The 20,233-nt window shown below is 43.1% G+C and overlaps 1 protein-coding gene across 2 annotated transcripts in view; it reads left to right on the top strand.

Annotated features, from left to right (window-relative positions):
• The first annotated feature begins 466 nt into the window (after positions 1 to 466).
• PCSK2 (proprotein convertase subtilisin/kexin type 2) overlaps positions 467 to 20,233 on the top strand; it is a 210,732-nt gene continuing 190,965 nt past the window's right edge. Inside the window, exon 1 of one of the 2 annotated variants that reach the window (XM_029221234.1) lies at positions 467 to 983. In XM_029221234.1, the coding sequence (XP_029077067.1) occupies positions 807 to 983 (177 nt within the window). In that variant the 5' untranslated portion in view covers positions 467 to 806. The remainder of the gene's footprint in view (positions 984 to 20,233) is intronic. The other variant, XM_029221235.1, reaches the window with a different exon arrangement.

The raw sequence follows: 20,233 nt of genomic DNA, 5'->3' as shown, positions 1-20,233 counted from the left end.
GAGAGAGAGAGAGAGAGAGAGAGAGAGAGAGAGAGAGAGAGAGAGTTGTTTTGCAGCAGAAAATAAACAGGGAAGAAGAACCGGGAGAGGCCGGTGCCCCAGCTCCCCTCGGGGCCTCAGAGAGCGGCACACACCGTAATTCCCTTTCCAGAGCCCTGCAGATTCCACAAACAATGACATCACTCCGGCGCCGCCGACCAGATTACAGCTGGGGGGATTTTCCTGGGAGCGCGCGGGCCTGGGTGGAGGTGGAGGCGCTCTCCAGGGTGCTGAAAGGGGCGGGGGCGCGGGCTCGCCGCGCGGCGCCCCCCGCCGGCGGAGGCGGACCTGCCCGGCCGGGGGCGGGCAGGGGCGGGCCCGGGGCGGCCCAGGGCGGGACCCGCCGCTTCTGCAGCCCTCATTGGCTGCCCGCGGGCGCACGTCACCCAGGCTGGAGCCTTCCTCCCGCCCCAGTGGAATTGGAGCTGAGGAGGAGCTGAAAATGCAGATTTAGCATCAGGCACAGATACACTCGCTCTTTCTCTGAGATACACACAGCTCTCCACATTAGCACCTCTGCGAGCAAGCCGGGCTGCCTGACTACACGGCTTCCCCGCCAGCCAGTTGCTAGAGAACACACACTGATTTGCTCCTTTCCAAACCCCTAATCAGTGTTTTTCTCTACACAAAGATTTTTTTTAAAACAAGCAACAACAAAAACTATATATTTTTTTTTCTTTTTTTTTTTTTATTTGCACCTTCCTTGCGGGACCACTGCTCCGCCAGCCTGCGCGCCTCCTAACACCACTTTTCACTCCCAAAGAAAGATGAAAGGTGGCTGTATCTTCCAGTGGAAGGCGGCCGCCGGGCTCCTCTTCTGTGTCATGGTTTTTGCATCTGCCGAGAGACCGGTCTTCACGAATCATTTTCTTGTGGAGTTGCATAAAGGAGGAGAGGAAGAAGCTCGCCAAGTTGCAGCAGAACACGGTTTTGGAGTCCGAAAGGTAAGACATCTCTTGCATTTCGCATGTTGTTTCAAAACGGGGGCAGCCCTGCGCAATCTCATTGCAGATTTGCAAGTTTTCTCTCTTTCTTGTGCGATGCAGATATTCTGCCATCGGCTCCTTAACACAACGTTGCCTCCGGTGATCTTTCACGGGTTATGTAATTAAAATGCCCTTCAAATTGTACTCGTAAGGTCATAAAAACAATTTATTGCTCTTTGACTTGGTGGCGAAAACAGGATAACACCTTTCAAACAATGCGGTGCGCCCGGGCTGCTGTCCGAGCTACCAACTTCTCAAGGCTGCCTGGGGATGAGGTACGAAGTGCTGAACAGCAGGTCTTGGCGTTGGCAGACTCGTCAGGGATGTATCCCCCGCCCCTGCCTCGCGGAGAACGGGTAGTTTCCGACGCACAAGGCTGGAAGCTTGGACACTGCGATTCGTCTCCGCGCTTTTCGAACCCGGCGCCAGGAGGACTTCCCTCCCTGACTCCTGTCCCGGCTCTCTTCCAGGGAAGGCAGCTCCCTGGCTCCAGGAGACTTGGAGACAGAACTGGTTTTCCTTTCCAAAATCGGGGCTGAACTTCCCCCACCCACGCCCACGCCCGCCCACCCCGAAGCGTACTCAGCTCTCTAGTTCTCAACTCGCAGCTGTAGACGCTGGAGAGGTAGATTTTGAGGGGAGTTCCTTACGGAGAACTCGGGGTGGCTCTCCTGGTATGTGGGCGGCCGGCTTGGCTTTCCCACAAGCAAGCGGGGATCCCCATTCCAAGAAGTTGTCAGAGTTCAACCGTTTGGGCAGCTGGATGATGTTCCCAGACTCGGATGCCTCGGGACTCCTTTGGAGACGCCAGGGTACCCAGTCTGGGAGGGAAGGGAGTGGAGATCACTGGATGGGGGCCGTGGCTGACCTACCTGCTTCCTGCGAAATACCTCGCCAGGGATCTCAAGTGTCCTTAGGGGACCTGGCGAAGGGTGCGGTGGAGTGAGGGTGCAAGGAGAGACCGGGGCGATCTGAACCTGCAGGACGGAGGGATGCGATCTGTCGACCAGAGCGCTGACCGTGTGGAGGTCTGTGGGATTCCGGGTCCCGTTTCCTCCCTCCTGATCCCAGGAGAGAAGCTAGAGTTGAGCTGTGGGTGCTTCGGTGCTGCTCTTGCCTCGCAAGGGCAGCGCGAACTGGGACTCAGTCCCTTCTGTCCGGACTTCCCACGTCTCCAGCCTCCCTCCTAGCCGCCGCAAGCCTCCTTCACCTGCTGCGGGTTCTCCCGCCTCCGTAGGGCGTTGGCCACCGCGATTTCGACCCCAAATGGGTTTGACAGTGAGTTTGACAGAGGTCTGGGGGGCGGCGCCGGGTCTGCCTGTGGCGCGCGGGCGGGTCCCGCAGAGGGACTTGTTGCTCCCGGGAAGTGTGGGTGGAGCACGGGAGAGGAGACGCCAGCTGAGGGTGCAGCCCGCCGCCGCTCTAGCCCAGGGCCTGGGGGCTGTTTACAGAGTGCCGCCAATACAATAAACAAGGAGACCCTCCTTCCTTCCCACCCTTACCCCTGCCCCAAACTTGGCAAGATCCAGGACCCAGGCGCCATAAATATAGTGGTGATTATTATTAGCTGACGGTTATAGGGCACCTTTATGTGATGGAGTCCTTACTTTTCTTTCATACTTTTCTTTAATACTCTCAACAACTCTGAGGAAGCTACGATTATTATTAAGCCTATGGTTCTGATAAGGAAATTGGCTCAGATAAAGGCCCAAGATGAAAACAGCCAAGAATTTAAGCCCAGATCTTTCAGAGATGAACTTATGCTCTCACCCCCTTAGTACATGCCACAGCGAGCTAAGTGCTCTGCAGGGTACGTTGGCCTTTAGGGTATGCTGGAAAGGGATGTGGCATCAGGTTCTTTAAAAAGCCTCTTAAAAAAACAAAAACAAAACAAAAGCTCTGTGAAAGGGCTGCGGTTGATGCAGAAATACCTGTTACTCTCTCCCCATACCAGGGCCCTTTCCATGGGGTGGGCAGACATCACTATCCTCTTTTACTTCCCCTATTGAAAATATGCCCTTAACACTTGATCTTAGAGATGTAACCAAATCTAGGTGTAGCTGAAACTGATAATGCCTTAGCATATATTCTCCAAGAAGCTTACTTCTTTTTTGTATAGAGGTGAACAGCCTAATAAAGGATTTAGAGTTTTGGTGATGGAACTTGAGCAAGGAGGTGTAGAGACAATGTCATCATAAATGAATCTGAATCCTCTCAATACACTTACCTTAAAATTGCAGGGAACTCATACTTTGGGGTGAAATCAGATACCTAAGCCTCTTTCCCATCCTTTCTTGGAGAGGAGCCCACTGGTTTTGCATTACAGTCTCACACCGGCAGCTCCCATCCAGGAGAAATGGGCTTTTTACCTTGCCATCTCCTAGTTACCTGTCCATAACCTCTCAGAAGTCCTCTTATCCAAATGATTTTTGCTCTGATACCTATTTAAGTAAAAATCAGTCTATGGCAAGATACTTCTGATGAATTGTCGCACGAAGCTACACTTGTCTAGAATAAAGCCTCTTTTCCACCTTTGGATCCATGTCCACACATCCCCCCAAGACTGAGCTCCAAACTTTCCCTGATGCCATGAGCTTTCCCTTCTCCAAATTCCTGTGGGATAAAGAAGCAAAGACTACATGACATAAGCTAGGAGGACACTTCATTACTTGTCCTCTAGTCAGTTCATATATGTAAGTAAATACGGGTGTAAGCATTGTCTACCCACTTAAAAGTTAAACATTCAGGGATGGGATCTTCTATATTTCTGGTTTCCTCACCAGAGCCAGCATATTATTGCCAGGCTGTAAGAAAACTTCCTTAGTTTTATTTATTCCTCCAAGTCTCCCAAACACTGTCCCGTCTTCTTTTTGTCATGCTGTACTGTACTTTTGTCAATATTTCTTATTCATTTTTCATTTAAAACCCCCAATACCTCCTTCTCCTTCCTCTTCCTAACACCTAGGATACCTCCCAACTCCCTACCGCCCCATCCTTCCAGATGCTCAGTGTCAGACAGCAAAGATTCTCAGTAATTATTTATTCATATGAAAGAAGGGAGGGACCTACTATTTTACAAAGTTATCTCATCTAACCTCATGACTCTGTGAGGTAGAAATTATTGGCATCAACTCTAATTCTCAGATGAAAATCTTAAAGCTCTAAGAGGTTAAAAGTTACTGCTTATATCTGGAAAGTGAAAAAAACTCAGATTTAAAGCCAAAATAATTTTGTTTTTCTATCATGCTGCCTCCAGGAAGCCTTCCCTGACTGCCAAGAACTCTGCCTTTTGGGCACCATTTTAGAGTTCAGATATTTTTCCTTTCCTTTATTTCTTGTTTCTACAATATATTTAACACTTATTTGGTATTAACGTATGTCGTTAACTAATGTGTACGAGTATACACTTCTTCAGATAAGTTGTAAATCTCCCAAGAGATAATATATTATGTCTTTTTATAACCTATTTAGCACAGTGTCCTATATATAAGGTACTCAATGAATATTTGTTGATTATTTTGCCTAACTCTTACAAGACCATGAGCAAACAATTATATTTCCTCTCTCAAAAGGAATAAAAATACCTATAACTTTACCCTCAGAAAGGTGGGTTGAGACTAAAATTTTCTATTTTATCATGATGTGGCCCAAAGATGTAAGTTCACCAGAGAAGGTGCATATGTCTAGAAGAATGAGTGTGTTTGCAATAATGACAAAGACGTTATTCTAAAGATTGCCTTAAAATTCTCAATACACTACTAATTTGAATTCCTTTGAAAAAGAAAATGAAAATTATTTATTAATGCATTGAGGGTTGGCCAAAAATCATGTGAGAATTAAGGTAGAAATCCAAACAACTGACAATTAAGTTTTTTCTTTTACTATAATATGTTTTATTTTTTATCCATGTAGAACTGAGGCTAGGATGAACACACAAGTAAAGTCATGTGACAGCTTTTATATGTATAATTGTTAAAAAAATTTTTTAATCTAATAATTGTGCTGTTATATAATGAAAGAATAAACTTCTGGTCATTTTAATTTTATTGAAGTATAATATAATTTAGGAAAGAGCATAACTTGATAAATTTTCATGAACTGGGCACACATGTGTAACCAGCACCTAAATCAAGAGATAAATTGTTATCAGCATTCCAGAAGCCCCCCTCTTGTTCACTTGGGTAGCTTTTAGCTTTAGGTTTGTAGGAGCTCTTTACCTATTATGGATAGGAATCTTTTGTCAGATATATGTCTTTTGAATATTTATTCTCACCCTTTTAATGGTGTTTTAATGTCCCAACAATATTGAATCCATATTATATAATTTTAATTTCACTTCCACACGCAATCAATTGTCAGTCAAAAGAATTCTCTAACCGTATTCCCCCGTCCTCTTAACGTAGTTTGGGGGATGAAGGCAGAAATAACAGGAAAAAGATTTGATCCTAAGTATTTCCAAAAGGATTCCTATCTTAAAGACCCTTAAGGGACAGTTTTTCTGGAACTACAAGATCTACTATCATGATAGCTAAAGGGAAAGAGCCCATTTCTCCAACATGGCTGCCATGAATTCCTTTTGGATCCCAACTTAATACATTATGCCTTAGGTCAAGTCCAAGTTCATCCCTCATGCCTTCTCTGGTTGTTTTGTATCTCTTTGGAACTTCTATTGCATATAATCTGTTCCTTTCCCTTGGACCAGTCACCAGTCATATCTGTCACAGCACTTGCCATGCCCAAAGCCTCTCTGTGGCTGAAGGAAACCAGGAACAGTGATGTTAAAAGGTAAAGATGACAGGATTCGGATTAGACAGCACCGGAAACTTGGCTAAGTTATGAAATCCCTCAGAGGCTTATTTTATTTGAAATGGTTAATAAAATATGGGGGTTGTGAAAAATCAATAATATAGTGCATGTAAGGTTCTGGACACAGTGCTGAGTGCATAGAATAAAACCCTATTATTGGTAGTAGTAATAAGAATAAGGTGATCACCTAGCCACATTTTTTTTTTTTTAACTCAAGAAAGCAGTTGTGGGTTATACTTTCTCAGGAGTGACAACTGATTGAGTGAGGAATAGACACTCAACCCAGTGGCAACCCATCCATGAGTCAACCATGGTCCATGAGATGGCCTGGCCCAAATAATTCAGTGGTCTACAATTTGTTACAGACCATGGTAATTATATCAACCAATCATACTGGCTTCTTTAGGAAACGTGACCCACTAGTTGCTATAGAATGGAGAATGGAGTCTAGTTGGCATGAGAAAGCCCATCCAGGTTGTGGGAGATGCAAACATTACATCTGAGTTTCTAATCACTTCCAGCCCAAATTCCCAGCCAAAGAACTCTGTGACAGAGGCTTAAAGCTAGTCACCAAACTAATTTCCTCTTCTACACGAGCTAGTCACCAAACTAATTTCCTCTTCTACACGAGCCACAGAAAGACCACATTTCCCAGCCTGCTTTGCAGGTAAGTGTGGTCATATGACAATTCCAGCCAATGTATTGTAAGCAGAAGTGATGTGCTTTTCTTCTATGCCTGATGCATAGAAACTCCGTGTAGGTCGGTTTTCCACACTCTTTTCTACTCTGAGGTTTGATGTGACTGAGAGCAGTAACTCTGGAAGCAAATGCTAAAGGTGGCAGAGTCACAACATGAAAGGAGCCCAGGTCCCCGATTCCTGACTTAGAATTTCTCATTCCTTACATGAAGCAGAAATTAAACTATTACATTAAGGCACTGAGATTTGGGAGTTTATCTTTAGAACAACCAGTACTACCTAAACCAATACATTCTCCATAAATGTTCCTTTTCTCAAGCTGTTGGAATGACTCTCCAAACTTTGCAACCAAACCAAGGCAAATCACAAAAACAATAATCTTCTCAAGGCTTATGAGAGTTCTTAGATTTTCATCTCATAACATCAACCAACTTTTCAGGTCTTTGTGACTTGTCTTCTCCAGCAAGAATATAAAATCCATTCAACTCTCTGTTGCTCGCACTGGCAACCAATACGCCCTACTCATAGTAGACACTCATTCTGTGTTTCTTGACTGATAAAGACACTTGGGTCACAAGAGGATGATTTAAGCCGTCAGCTCAGAGAGAAAGTACTTGAAGAACTAGTCTTAAGAAACTACCCCTGTAATATCCATTTATTAATAGGCAGAAATTTAGCTAGGAAACAGAAGTAGTTAACAACCAGCAAATCACTGACTGACAGACTCCTGTGTTTCCCTAAAATTCCCAACTTAGAAATTATCAATAGTAGAATGCATGAGTTGTTTGAGCAGAGAAAAGAAAGCCTGCAGTTAAAACCTGATAAATACAAAAGAAGGGGGGAAATTACTCCTCTTTTTCTCAAATAAATGACTATCTAGAAATCAATTTCTATTTCAAAAGGTCTTATCATAATGTTATAGCACATCAGAGTAATGCTGACAGTTAAATTTGCAATAGTTATATATTCAGCTATAACTGCTCAGAGAAGTCAGGCTTAAAAGTAAAACGTGAAACCTGAAGTTCAAATTCTTTCCCCCCACTATAGCAGTGGCTTTATTTTACATTTGAGTTCAGATTCATCATTTTGAAAAGAAACATTGTACTAAATTTCTGGAATATATTAGTTGAGATTCAAAGAATCACAGGGCAGTTGAAAAACAGGAATTACAGCCTGACTTTGTCTACTAAGATGTATTTGTTATAGCTAAAGACGATTCAGTGGCTAAAATCCTCTAATGGTTAGGGAATCAAGAAATTACATCTGAGTTAACTCTCTTCTATCCTAAATGTAATGATTGCATATTAATGGATGGCTTCTACATGAGGTATATAGAAAAAGCAATAAACTTCTGCAGTAAACTCTCTTGACAAATTGTTTTTGTCCCTAAAGCTCATTTGATCATGGCTTTTTGGATAATGTTGTGATATGTTGATATCCTCTGATGAGAATAATTGAAAATAATAAACTCTTAGGTTGAAAGTGAAACATTGACACAAACTGTTAATTTTCTGATACAGAGTAAAATAGACTTAAGAATGTTACAACACGCTGATAGTTTCTTGTAGAAATTTGACAAGAACATGAAGAAAACTGTAGGATCCTAGAGTGGCCCTTCATTTACAACTTTAAATGTGGCATTGACTCCCCTAAACACCCAATTCTTCTCCTAGTTTTTCATAAATTCTAATTTCATCACAAGTCCTTTTACCAGAACTTCTTCAGTCCCAAATTCTTCATTTTCATTCATCTCTTGATGAGCTGGGTTTTATTGAAAAGTGAAGGGATTAGCCTGTACATGAAAAAGGAACTCTCCTCTCTTTGAGATAAAAGAGAGAAGAATGAGCAGATGAAGTTCAGTTTTTAGGTCACAGAGGAGGATATCAGGAGAATATCCACTTGGGAGTCACAGTTATTTCAAAGGTGTAGGAGGCAAGGTCAATTCTTGGAGTGAGGGAAGTGGTGCTGGGATGGGGGCTTCAAAAGAGATAAAATTCTGTGCTCTGCAAATGGGGATGGGAGAGGATGCTGACAAAGGACCGGTAATGACTTCTGGCCAGTACTGAGGGGCCAAGTGGGAGAGCATGGATTTATAGCAGCAGCAACTGAGTCATTTTCTTCAATAGCACTCAAGTGGAGGTGGTGGAAGTAGGGAGAGAAGGAAATGGAGTTTTAAAAAATGGCATATCCATAAAATAGAAGAGAAGGTTAATTGGGATTAGTAGTGAGAGAGTTGAAAGGGAGAAAGCTATGGTTAGTGAGTAGGGTGTTGAAACTCAAGACTCCCAAAATTGAGCATTTCCAGACAGTGATGAGGTCCATGGAGGTGAGTTACCAAAGCCAAAAAGAGGTGGAGGTGGTCAAGGAGCTGAAAGTCAAATGCACAAGCATCCATCCTCGTGCACCTCAGTCATGCCACAGCTAAATAGCATTGCCAAGGGAGAGTGTGGAGAGAAAACGAAGAGAAGAGGTTCTAGCACAAAATCTTGGAGAAGTTTGGGCATGGAGCGAGAAAGAGGAGACGGAACTTGGACAGTTAGGGATATGGAAGATTACTTGAGAAAGTGCAGGGCTGTGAAAGGAATGGAGATGAGGATTAAGAAAGAAAGAATGGGGCAACGGTGGCCACTGGTTTTGGAGATGAAGTCATTGGTGTGATTGGAGGAGGCACCTTAGCACGTGGGAAGAGGAGAAGTACAATATGTCGGTTTGGGTCCCCAGGAGCAGTCCCTGGGACAAGGATTAAATGCAAGTTGTTTATCCAAGGCATGCTTCTAGTAACTACCGGTAGGGGAGTGGGGAATTGAGACCGGGAAGGGAAGGCAGGAATTAAGGGTGTATTACAGCACAAGTTGTCACTGTGGGTAACCGGGGCTCAATCCTACCAGGAAACTCTGGGAGATGGTTTAGAACACGTCTGAGAGTCATTCTGCCTGAGGGGTGAGGGAACTGCTGTATTTATATGCCAATTGCAATCAGATATTGTTTCATGATTGATAGTTTTTCCTGGGTGGCGTTGACTCTCCAGCATTTTGACTTGGCAAATGCTCAAACAGAGCAGAATTTGGCCACCAGAGAAAACTCTCAGACAAATAGATCCAGAGGCTTTCTTCATACACTAAATGCTAAGGCCCAAAGGGATGTGAGCAGGAAAGTGATAGTGTCTGTGACAGGAAGGAAGCCAAATTGTGAAGGCCGCAGTAAGTATGATGAAGTAGAGGTATCAATAAATATAGTGGTAAAAGGAGGACAAGAAGAAAAGTATTATTATGGTGACAAATTTATGTGGTTTTAATGATTTTTATGATAATGGTTTCTAAACACTTGTCAGACCACTTGGAGATTGGTACCCCACCAAAATACTGTGACATACTTGACTGATTATTCTGACTGATTTATCCAGACTAATTTAAATTTTAACAAATTGTAACTGAAATTATGGAGTTACAGCCTGTCAGAGCAGGAAGAGACCTTGGAAAGGCATTAGTTTAACCCTTAATTTTATACATGAGGAAATGGACATCAAACATGATGTTTCTGTTCCCAACTCTTTGCAATGAGCATTGGAACCCTGTTGCCCCCTGACGGTGGTTCAGACGTTGCATCATCAGAACCACTGCACCAGCCTTTCATGCTGGAAGAGAGAGAGAACCAGATTGAGAGGGATTTCTATGAGTGATTAGCCATATAAACCAACCTGTTGGTTACCAGTTCATTTCAGGTCCTCCTCGTCTGCTTTTCTCAAATTTACCCCTAAAATTTTTACAGATTCCAGCTTCCCAAACAAAACCGGGAACGTTATAAGTTCAGGGATTCCACACCAACAACAACCTCCTGGGGAATTCCCTGGCAGTCCAGTGGTTAGGACTCCGGGCTTTCACCGCAGTGGGCCCGGGTTCAATCAATCCCTGGTCGGGGAACTAAGATCCTGCAAGCTGCATGGTGCAGCAAAAAAACAAAAACCTATTGGATTAACGCTTGATAAAAGATAGAATAAGAATTTTATATTTCTTTGTCCCCTTAGTGATGAGCACAGACAGATGTGTTATGAGATACTGCAATCAGGAAAACCACGCGTGCGAGGAAACGTTATAAGAATATCCTAATTTGCATGTGTGTTAAATGACTTCGATTAATTAACTGTCATTAATAGCCTAAAATTCTGTGACTTAATGAGAAATTCAGAAGCCAACGACAGAGAAGAACACGGAGATCCACAAATCCTATCTTTCCTTGCCCTTAGTTTGTTCTTCACTTCTGTGAAGAGGGGGAAATATGTTTCATCAGAAGGCTTTCAGTTCTCTTCAAAAATGATGGAAGTTCAAACATAAGAAGGTAGTTGGCATGAAAGAATCAATTCTAGTCAGTTCCTGTTGACTGTGTTTCTAGGGAGTGTCAACCAGGAATGGGAGACCAAGAGAGAGCTTGCAGAGCCTAAGATGGGGGGAGAAGGATGGGAAACAAGCCACTGTGGATCTCTTAAAAGTCCAGGGGCAGCAACATGGGGTGGGGTGCAGAATCAAGCCAAAGGGAACCTTGGACAGTGTGTCTCCAATGAGGCTTGGCGTGAAGCAAATTTGGACCCAGAAGTTGAAGCCCAAAACAAGCCATTCTGGCCATTAACTTAGGAAGGAGGAAAGGACCAAAGAAAAGTTATGGAAGTTTGAAACCAATGGACAAACAAAGTAACAGGAGCACCGTCATAGCGGGGGAAGCGCAGAAGCAGAAGAATATTCCGTTCATTCAATAAACACGTACTTAACGCATTCAGTAAGCAAGTATGATATCAGGCACCAAGACACCGACTTGGGGACAAGTAAGAAAGTTTTCAGATATTAAGGAGCGATCCAGCTCCAGTGTGCAAACCCTTTTCAAGTCTTTGGTTGTGTCACATTTATTAAGTCCCATTGGCCAATGCAAGCCATATGGCCAAGCTCAGAGTAAGTGCAGGAGGCAACTCTCCTAAGGAGTTGATACAGAGAGACATAAACAAACGAGAACCACTTCTGCAACTTTCTCCTCCCGAAGAGTCTGGGAGTTACAGAATTTCTGAGTTATCCCATCCAAGGGCGAGGAAGCTAGGAAATGTAGCCACCAGCTCCCATTCTTCCTCGGTTGAGGGTTACACCCGAGGGGCATCAAATCCCTTGCACTTCTGCTTGCCCCAAGCAGGCCAAGCCGGCTTCCACAGTCAGAGTAACACCCTCAGGCAGAGGGATGCATGAAGACTGTGGCATGTACAGGCGCTGTGTACAGGGGACCTCCAGGGTAGGTAAAAGGAACGCAGGAAGGCCATCAAAACATCACCTGCTGCACAGAGGCACAGGTTAGATAAGATACAGAAATCACAGACAGGTAGGAGCGCTCTATATGAGCAACCAGAGTACTGGCAGTATGCCTTGTGAGAGAGCCGTGATATAGGACATGTGAAGCAGAAGGGAAGCCTTCACAGGGCAGGCAGTGCCAAGTGGAGGTGAGTTTGCATTGAGGCTCATAATTTCAACAAATTAAAATAAAAGGGGGTTTATCGAGGATGGTACGGCACATGAAACAAAGTGCACCGGAATTTTACAAGGATTACAATTAGTGTTGCCTGACCAGGCAACATTTTTGGGAGATGAAACCAAAAAAGTGGACTGAGGATGGTTCATGAGGGGTCACCCACACCATGTTAGGAGCGTGGATCTTGTGGATAAGTAGAAGGAGACATTGAAGGATATTTGGAAAGTATAGCAGAGTGGCCATATACAGGTAACCCTAGAAAAACAAGTTGAGCTAGTAGTGAAGTAGAGGGGCCTGGATCTCCCAGCCTTGTTCCTTTGTCCTAGGGAATCATTCATATCCTGGAAGCAGGTATCACCATCCCTTTTAACAGATGTTACTACTAGGGAATCATGCCTTTGATCCTATTGCCACTGGCTGATGACATCAGGGATAATAATAGCTTAATTATTGACTTTGAAGCCACAGTGGATGGCTGGTAGAGGTGGCCAATTCTGTGCATGAAATTTATTCCAGCTAAGAACAAAATCACTAAATGCATACTACTTCCTCCCAGACACACAGATACATGAATCTAAAACAAGCCCCCTAACTTAGAAGCCAAAAAGAAAAGCCAGGACAGTAATGTCATCCCAGCACACCTGATAAGTAGCTTACTCCCTGATATTCCAAAGGAAGAATGCATGTTCTTACATTTTCATTTCTGAGATAATACATGGAAATTTTGCCTTAGGTTAGAAAGGAACTTTTTGTGAATGAGGCTGAGGGTCAGCTATTCTTCACCTATCTCATTGTCTGACTGTCATTTTAGACTTGATATAAATAAGTTGTGTAGGTTCTTGGGAGTATATCATTGTTTGAATCCCACTGTGGACTAGTAGCTCCATTCCACAAAAACAAACAACCCTGGACAACACAAGCCGTTCCGCATTTTTGTGCTCCTGGTCATAGGGAAGAGCAGCTCTTAGAATCACAGAAGAGAGTTGAGTGTTGTCCATGGAGAACAATACCTAGGAGAAGCGTAGAAATGGGCAAGGTGGGCCTAGAGCCAGGTGTCCTGAGTGCTGGGTCAAGGATTTTCCACTCTCTCCTCTCACTTCCCCTCAGATAGCTAATTCCCCCCTTACAAATAGCTAAGCCAAAGGAACATCCATCCATACAGTCATATTTTATCGACAAGTTTTTATTGAGCCCTGCAGAGATAGAGCACATTGAAAGGGATGGGTTTTACAGACAGAAAGGTAACGTATTTAGATTTATGTGCAACAAAAAACATATTATATTTCTCTAGACCCGTTTATAAGACTTCCCCTGATCTGATGGCTCCATCCAGTCTCTTACAAGTTACCTATTTTATGTGCTGGGGTGTGGAAAACTCTGTTTAGCAACTGGTTTCTGGTTCTATACCCAAAGGACCTCCTCAGAGCAGGCTAACCTTACTTGCCCTGATAGGTTCAGGCTGAATAAGATTCTCTGTCACATCTGGTTACTCAAAGAAATGAGTCCTCACACCACAGGCCTCCTTCCGTTGACAGAGGAGCTGGAGGTGCAAGTAAACAATTAGGCTCCTCTGCTGTATGAGTGGCATCTGTTCAAAGGGGCTGTCAAGCCTTCCACTCCTCTAGTGAAATCATATTTACTTTACTCATCTAAATAATGCGGCTTATTTGCCTTCAATATGAAATTGTCTTGGCCTGTTTCTTGTTGATTGATTTTTATGAGATAGCATATTTTTTGTGCCTCCATATGCCTCTCTGCTAAGAATGGAATGACTTCTAATCGAACAGTTCCAATTATTATATCCTTTCATAGTTTTAGAATCATTGGATATATTCAAAATGCCCAGCTCCTCCTCTCCATTTTATTCACTGCCCATCTAGGCCCCTTCAAAAAATAAAAGGAAAAGAATGGTCAAAGTAAATAAAAATAATAAATAAAAACTAAAACAATAAAAGTCACATACTCTATATTCCATTTCCAACACGTTGCTCTCTATTGGGGTAATTATAGCAATTGGAATCCACTGAAATGGGCTATATTATTTCTAAGACTATTTCTTAAAAGCCACTTTAAGTGGACAACAATTAAGGAAGGTACAGAGATTTCTCATATACCCCTACTCCTACACACGCATACTGTCTACTTTTATCAACATCACCCACTAGAATGGTACATTTTTACCAAAGATGAACCTACATTGACACATTATAATTGCCCAAAATTCATAGTTTACCTTAGGGTTCACTGTTAGTGTAAATTCTGTAGGTTTCGACATGAGTTTAATGACATATATCTATCATGATAATATCATACAAAATATCTTGACTTCCCCCAAATTCTCTGTGCTCTGCCTGTTCTTCTCTTCCCCCACCTGCACCCCCGGCAAACACTGATCTTATTTTTCTCTGCACAGTTTTGCCTTTTCAAGAATTTCAGATAGTTGGACTCATTCAGACTTTTCCAACTGGCTTCCTTTGCTTTAGTAATATGTCTTTTTGTGGTTTGATAGCTCGTTTCTTTTTAGCACTGAATAATATTCCATTATCTAGATGTACCACAGTTTATTTACCCATTCATCTACTGAAGGACATCTTGGATGCTTCCAAATATTGACAGTTATGAACAAAGCTGCTATAAACGTCTGTGTGCAGGTTTTTGTCTGAACATGAGTTTTCAGTTCATTTGGATAAATACCAAGAAGTGCAATTGCTGAATTATATGGTAATAGTATGTTTAGCTTTGTTAGAAACCGCCAAGCTGTCTTCCAGAGCGGCTGTGCCATTCTGCATCCTCACCAGCAATGTATGAGAGTTCCTGTTGCTCCACCTTCTCACCAGCATTTCGTGTTGTCAGCGTTCCAGATTTGGGCCATTCTAATAGATATGTAATGATGTGTCATTGTGGTTTTAATTTGTAATTCCTCATGACATACGATGTGGAGTATCTCTTCATATGCTTATTTGCCACTTGTATGTCTTCATTGGCGAGGCATCTGTTATGGTCCTTGACCCCTTTTTAAATTGGGTTCTTTGTTTTCTGATTGTTGAATTTTAAAAGTTCTTTGTATATGTTGGATAGCAATCCTTTATGTATCCTTTGCAAATATTTTCTCCCAGTCTTTCACTTGTTTTCTAAATTCTTTTGATATTGTCTTTCACAGAAGTTTTTAATTTTAATGAAGTCAATATTTTGCAAGTATTTTCTCCCATTCTGTCACTTGTTTTCTAAATTCTCTTGATATTGTCTTTCACAGAAGTTTTTAATTTTAATGAAGTCAATACTTGAACAACTACTCAGTGAGCTCAAATTGTTGACCCAGGAGATCGTGAGCTAAATAATCGGTTTCTGTTTGGATCTACTAAGGTTTTTGGTGGTTTGTAGCACACATTATCGTGGTGATACAGGAATGAAACTCAAGTGCCTGAGAGGCTTTCTCCAAGGCTAGAGAACCTTAATGAGGACCCCTGCGGCTCCTCAGCCACGAGAGCCACAGACTACCTTCATGCGTTTGCTTATCTCTCCAACTCTCAGTCACTAATCATGTTCTCTGAGCTTCTTTGTGAATCACCTAAGAGCCTGACAACAGAGGCAATTAATGTTGGTCCTGTGGAGGCAGAAGAGAAAGGAAGAGTCTTGTGCAGGAGAGGAGGTGTTCTTTCCCTGTTATTCTCCAGACCCTTTTTTTTTTTTTTTTTTTTTTGCGGTACGCAGGCCTCTCAATGCTGTAGCCTCTCCCGTTGTGGAGCACAGGCTCCGGACGCACAGGCTCAGCTGCCACGACTCACGGGCCCAGCTGCTCCGCGGCATGTGGGATCCTCCCGGACCGGGACACAAACCCGCATCCCCTGCATCGGCAGGCGGACTCTCAACCACTGCGCCACCAGGGAAGCCCCTCTCCAGACCCATTTTTTACCCATCTCTTTTTCAAAGCAAGACAGAAAGAGGTGAGAGTATTCAAATAGCTGAGATGTGTGATCCTAGGTCCAAACTTTAAGGAGGAGGAACTTTGGTTGGGGTTAAGATGTAACTCAGTACAGGTGAGCATTGAGAACCTGTAAACAAGAGCTTGTTCAGGCTGAAGCATGGTTGTAACATAGGCAGGACTATGCCTTTGGTGCCCCTCTCCTTCCTCTCTCAATTCTCCTCTCTTCCTTTCTGGCCCTAGGAACCTCCATCCTGTCAGCAAATCTCAGTGAGGCATTTAGCTGACCATGGCTTAGGGTGTTACCCACCCCTATTCCCCCCAGAGATAACTGGACTTTCGTGCTAGTATTCAATACACACACACACACACACACACACACACACACACAGATTAAAGTTAGGATGGGGCTGAGTGGGAACCTTTTAATGCTATCTCAACCACACCAGCTGACACTGCCACTCCCCCAGAAGTTCTCAGGGTCCCCCTTCCTCTCTCCTTCTCCCCTTTCCTTACCTTCTCTTGTCTAATGCACAGCTGCTATCTCCTTATTTCTATCCTTCTTTCTTTCTATAATATTATATGTTTCTGTCAATTGCACAATGTAGTTTTCCCGTGTGTTTCCTCATTGGCCTATAAGAACCAGTAGGGCAGAGCCTGGGACCCCCACCCCCCTCCACCCAGTTCCCTTTCTCCCTCATCCTTATTGCAAAGTGCAGTCCCCCACCCGTAAGAGATTGCATGCAATCCGGGGAAATTAAGAATGGTCTCAGGAAATGTCAGTAAAATGCAGAGCCTAGCCCTCCCTGTAAAATGCAGTACCCCTAAATGAAATTGACAAGCAGTTATCAGCTGAACCAGTTTTCTATCCTTGATGTATTGTTTTGTTTCCCAGTTTTTATTCCTTGAACCTCTTGACAGCAGCTCCCCTTGAAAATAAAATTATAAATTTCTTCCTATGTGGAATGAATTCCATTGTTCTACCAAACTAGACTCCCAAATAAACATGACTGGGCATCATGAAAATCAATGCAATGGACAAAGCTGCTAAAGGAAGAGTGATGGGTCTGAGCCAGAGTCCTAACTGCTTGGGGGCTCTGGACCCATCTGAGAATCTGTGAGAAGCAGTGGTCATTCCTGAAACAAGCAAATGCATAGAAGCACAAAATTTGCGGTGGAGACAATGTTCGCAGACCAGCGTCCAGGGGTTGCCTGAGGGGAAAGAACTCTGGTCTAAAGGAAGGTGGGCAGTGGGCTCCAAGAGGATTTAACACGCCTTATTATCTGTTCACAATCGGCGGCCAGTTCCCTGGGGTTCCTGGCTGATGAGGAAAGCGAGTGTGTGGGTTCAGAGAGGAGCTTTAGCTTGGAGCCATGGTTATCAGTGGGAGAAGGAGGCAGGCGGGACAGAAAAGAGGCAATGAGAAGCGTTGCTGGGATCCATAAAATTTCGCGGCATAATGAGAATTTCTAAAAACTGCAAGTCTGAGTTAGCAACGTTATTATACTGTCACCCAGCCTGAACCTTCAAGCTGACAATTTGCTGTGAATTCTTCTTTCACTTCTGTTTTTCTCCTTCCTTCTGGAACCATGTGTATTTTGCCTTAAGACACAAAGGTGATGGTGTAAAAGAAAAGAAGGGTGTGTGTGTGTGTGTGTGTGTATGTGTGTGTGTTTAAATGAAGGAAACATTTGAGGATATACTAAGTGTTGAAATGTATGAGAGGTTTCTTACTGGGACACAGGTGAGGGTTTGGGGACCTAAGATTGCTTTTAGTATGTCTTTTCTATTTGGAAGATCAGCATTCTACTTAAGAAACGGAGGAAGGCACAAGCATTTCTTCACTGAGGTCTGTGTGGGCAGCAGGCACCTTGCACTACTGTAGGGCACACGGCATCTGTCTTTTCCTACCCATGATGAGTTTGTGCTTGCACATGATCTCCCCAGACAGTTGCTTCTCAGAGGCTCAGAGGGCAGTGGATTTGGGGTCTACACTCCAAAGACAAGAGGCAAAAAGAGCTCAGAAAAATAACCAATGCCTGCAGGTTAATCTAAGTCTGTGGTCAGTCAATTTACCTGTTTATTGCCCGAGTTTCCAATTTCAGCTCTATGAGACCAATTAACTCCATTTCTTCCATAGCCAAGACAGTGCTTCTAATCAAAGAATCCCGGGTCGTGGGTCCCAAGTACACCCCAGAGGGTCACTCACCAGCCTGGCTGTCCCTGAGTCGCACTCCTCCTTGTCAGGAATTCCAGCCTGCAATCTGTTGGATTCATAGCCAGGGTTATCAAGGGGGATGGGACATAGAGCGAGACAGCAACGGAAGCGGTGGGTGGGAAGCGTCTGGAGTTACAGTCAAGGAGACCAGGGATTTCCATTGAGAGCTCCCTCTTGACTGGGCAAGTCCTGCCCCTCCCTGAGCCACAATGTCTTTCTCTATGAAATGAGGCACTTAGACCAAGCCAGAGGTGCCATTCAACTGCCTTCAGTTAACATAACCACGTGAAGTGACTTCAGTATGTGACAAAGGGAAGAGGTGGGACCTCCGGCTTGAGATTTTTAAATATATGGCCCTCTTAAGGGCATTCAAATTTAATTTTAAAAGTATTTTTACATTTTAAAAACTTTCAATTTGGGAATAATTTTAGACTTAAGAAGTTGGCAAAAATTGCACACAGGTTCACCCATGTTCATAGCAACATAATTCACAATAGCTAAGAGGTGGAAGCAACACAAGTGTCCATCGTCTGGTGAACAGATAAACGAAATGTGGTACATACATACAGTGGAATATTATTCAACCTTAAAAAGGAAGGGAGTTCTGACAGTGCTTCACATGGATGAACCTTGAAGATATTCAGCTGAGTGAAATAATCCAGTCACAAAAGGACGAATATTTTATGATTCCAGTTATATGAGGTCCCAGAGTAGTAATATTCTTAGAGACAGAAGGTAGAATGGCGGTGGCCAGGGGCTGAGGGGAGGGGAGAATAGGAAGTTATTTAATGAATGTAGAGTTGAACGTGTAGGATCAAGAGTTCTGGATATCGATAGCAGTGATGGCTGCTCAATAATGGAGATGTATACTTAAAACTTTAAAATGAAAACCATTTTTATATTCTGTATATTTTACCACAATAAAAAAATTACTCTTTTTAAAATGGCAACAAAGTTCCCATATACCCTTTATCCAGCTTTCCCAAAGTTAACCTCTGACAAAACCATAGTACAATTTATCAAAGCCAGGAAAAACATTGATATAACACTATTAATTAATCCACAGATTTCGTTCACAGTTTTCCAAGTGTTCCACTAATGTCCTTTTTTTCTGATCCAGGATCCAATCCAAGATATGTGTTACATTTAACTGTCCTGTCTCCCTCGTCTCCTCTGGTTTCAAAAATTTCTGCAGTCCTTATTTGTCTTTTATGATCTTGAAGGTTTTGAAGGGTACTAGCCAGTTATGGGTTTGCCTGATGTTTCCTCCTGACTGCATACAGGTTATGTATTTCTGGCAAGGAAATTATGTAAGTGATGTCTCCTTCTCAGTGCATTGTATCATGAGGCACATGATTTTGGTATGTTTCATCTGTAGTGAGGTTAACTTACATCACTTGGTTGAGGACGTCTCTGCCAGGTTTCTCCACTGTAAAGTATTATTTCTCTTTGTTTATCATTATATTTCCCCCACTAATTTTAGCATCCTTTGGTGACACTTGCCAGCCACAATTATTTATGGTGTTTCCAAATGGTGATATTCAATTTCTGTTCATTACTTCTACTTTTGTTAATTGGAATTCCACTGTAAGAAAGAGTTTTCCATTTGCCTCTATTCAAATTTAATTTTTTTTAAAAAATCAGTAAAACAGAGCCAGAACAATGTCCCTCCAAAGCTCACTGGTGCTCTATGGCCCCAAATTTCCTTTCTTGTGTTAAAAATTCTCAGATGCTTCATGGCCTCCAGAATAGGAAGTAAAACTCCAAGTTCACACCACCTGACAGTGGTCATAAGCACAAGTCTTTGGAGAGCAAAAGATAAGCACACTTACATTTTCTTTCCTTCTCCCTCCACCCCTGCACCTTTTTGATCAAGTCTTATCATTACCCTGAGTACAGCAGCAGGGTTAAGTAGAGAAAACATTCAAGAATCACTGAGCCTGGAAAAATGCACATGAAATATTTATGTTTAATTCTCCCTGAAGAATGTGGTTTTTAATGAACAGGAACAAAATCACAAATGCTACAGTGTTCTAAAAGATTTTCACTTGCACACCAGAC

This window comes from Monodon monoceros, unplaced genomic scaffold, assembly GCF_005190385.1.
Source record: "Monodon monoceros isolate NGI ecotype Baffin Bay Population unplaced genomic scaffold, NGI_Narwhal_1 Super_Scaffold_13, whole genome shotgun sequence".
NCBI classification, from domain to species: Eukaryota; Metazoa; Chordata; class Mammalia; order Artiodactyla; family Monodontidae; genus Monodon; species Monodon monoceros.
This window is presented reverse-complemented; position numbering and strand designations above follow the sequence as displayed.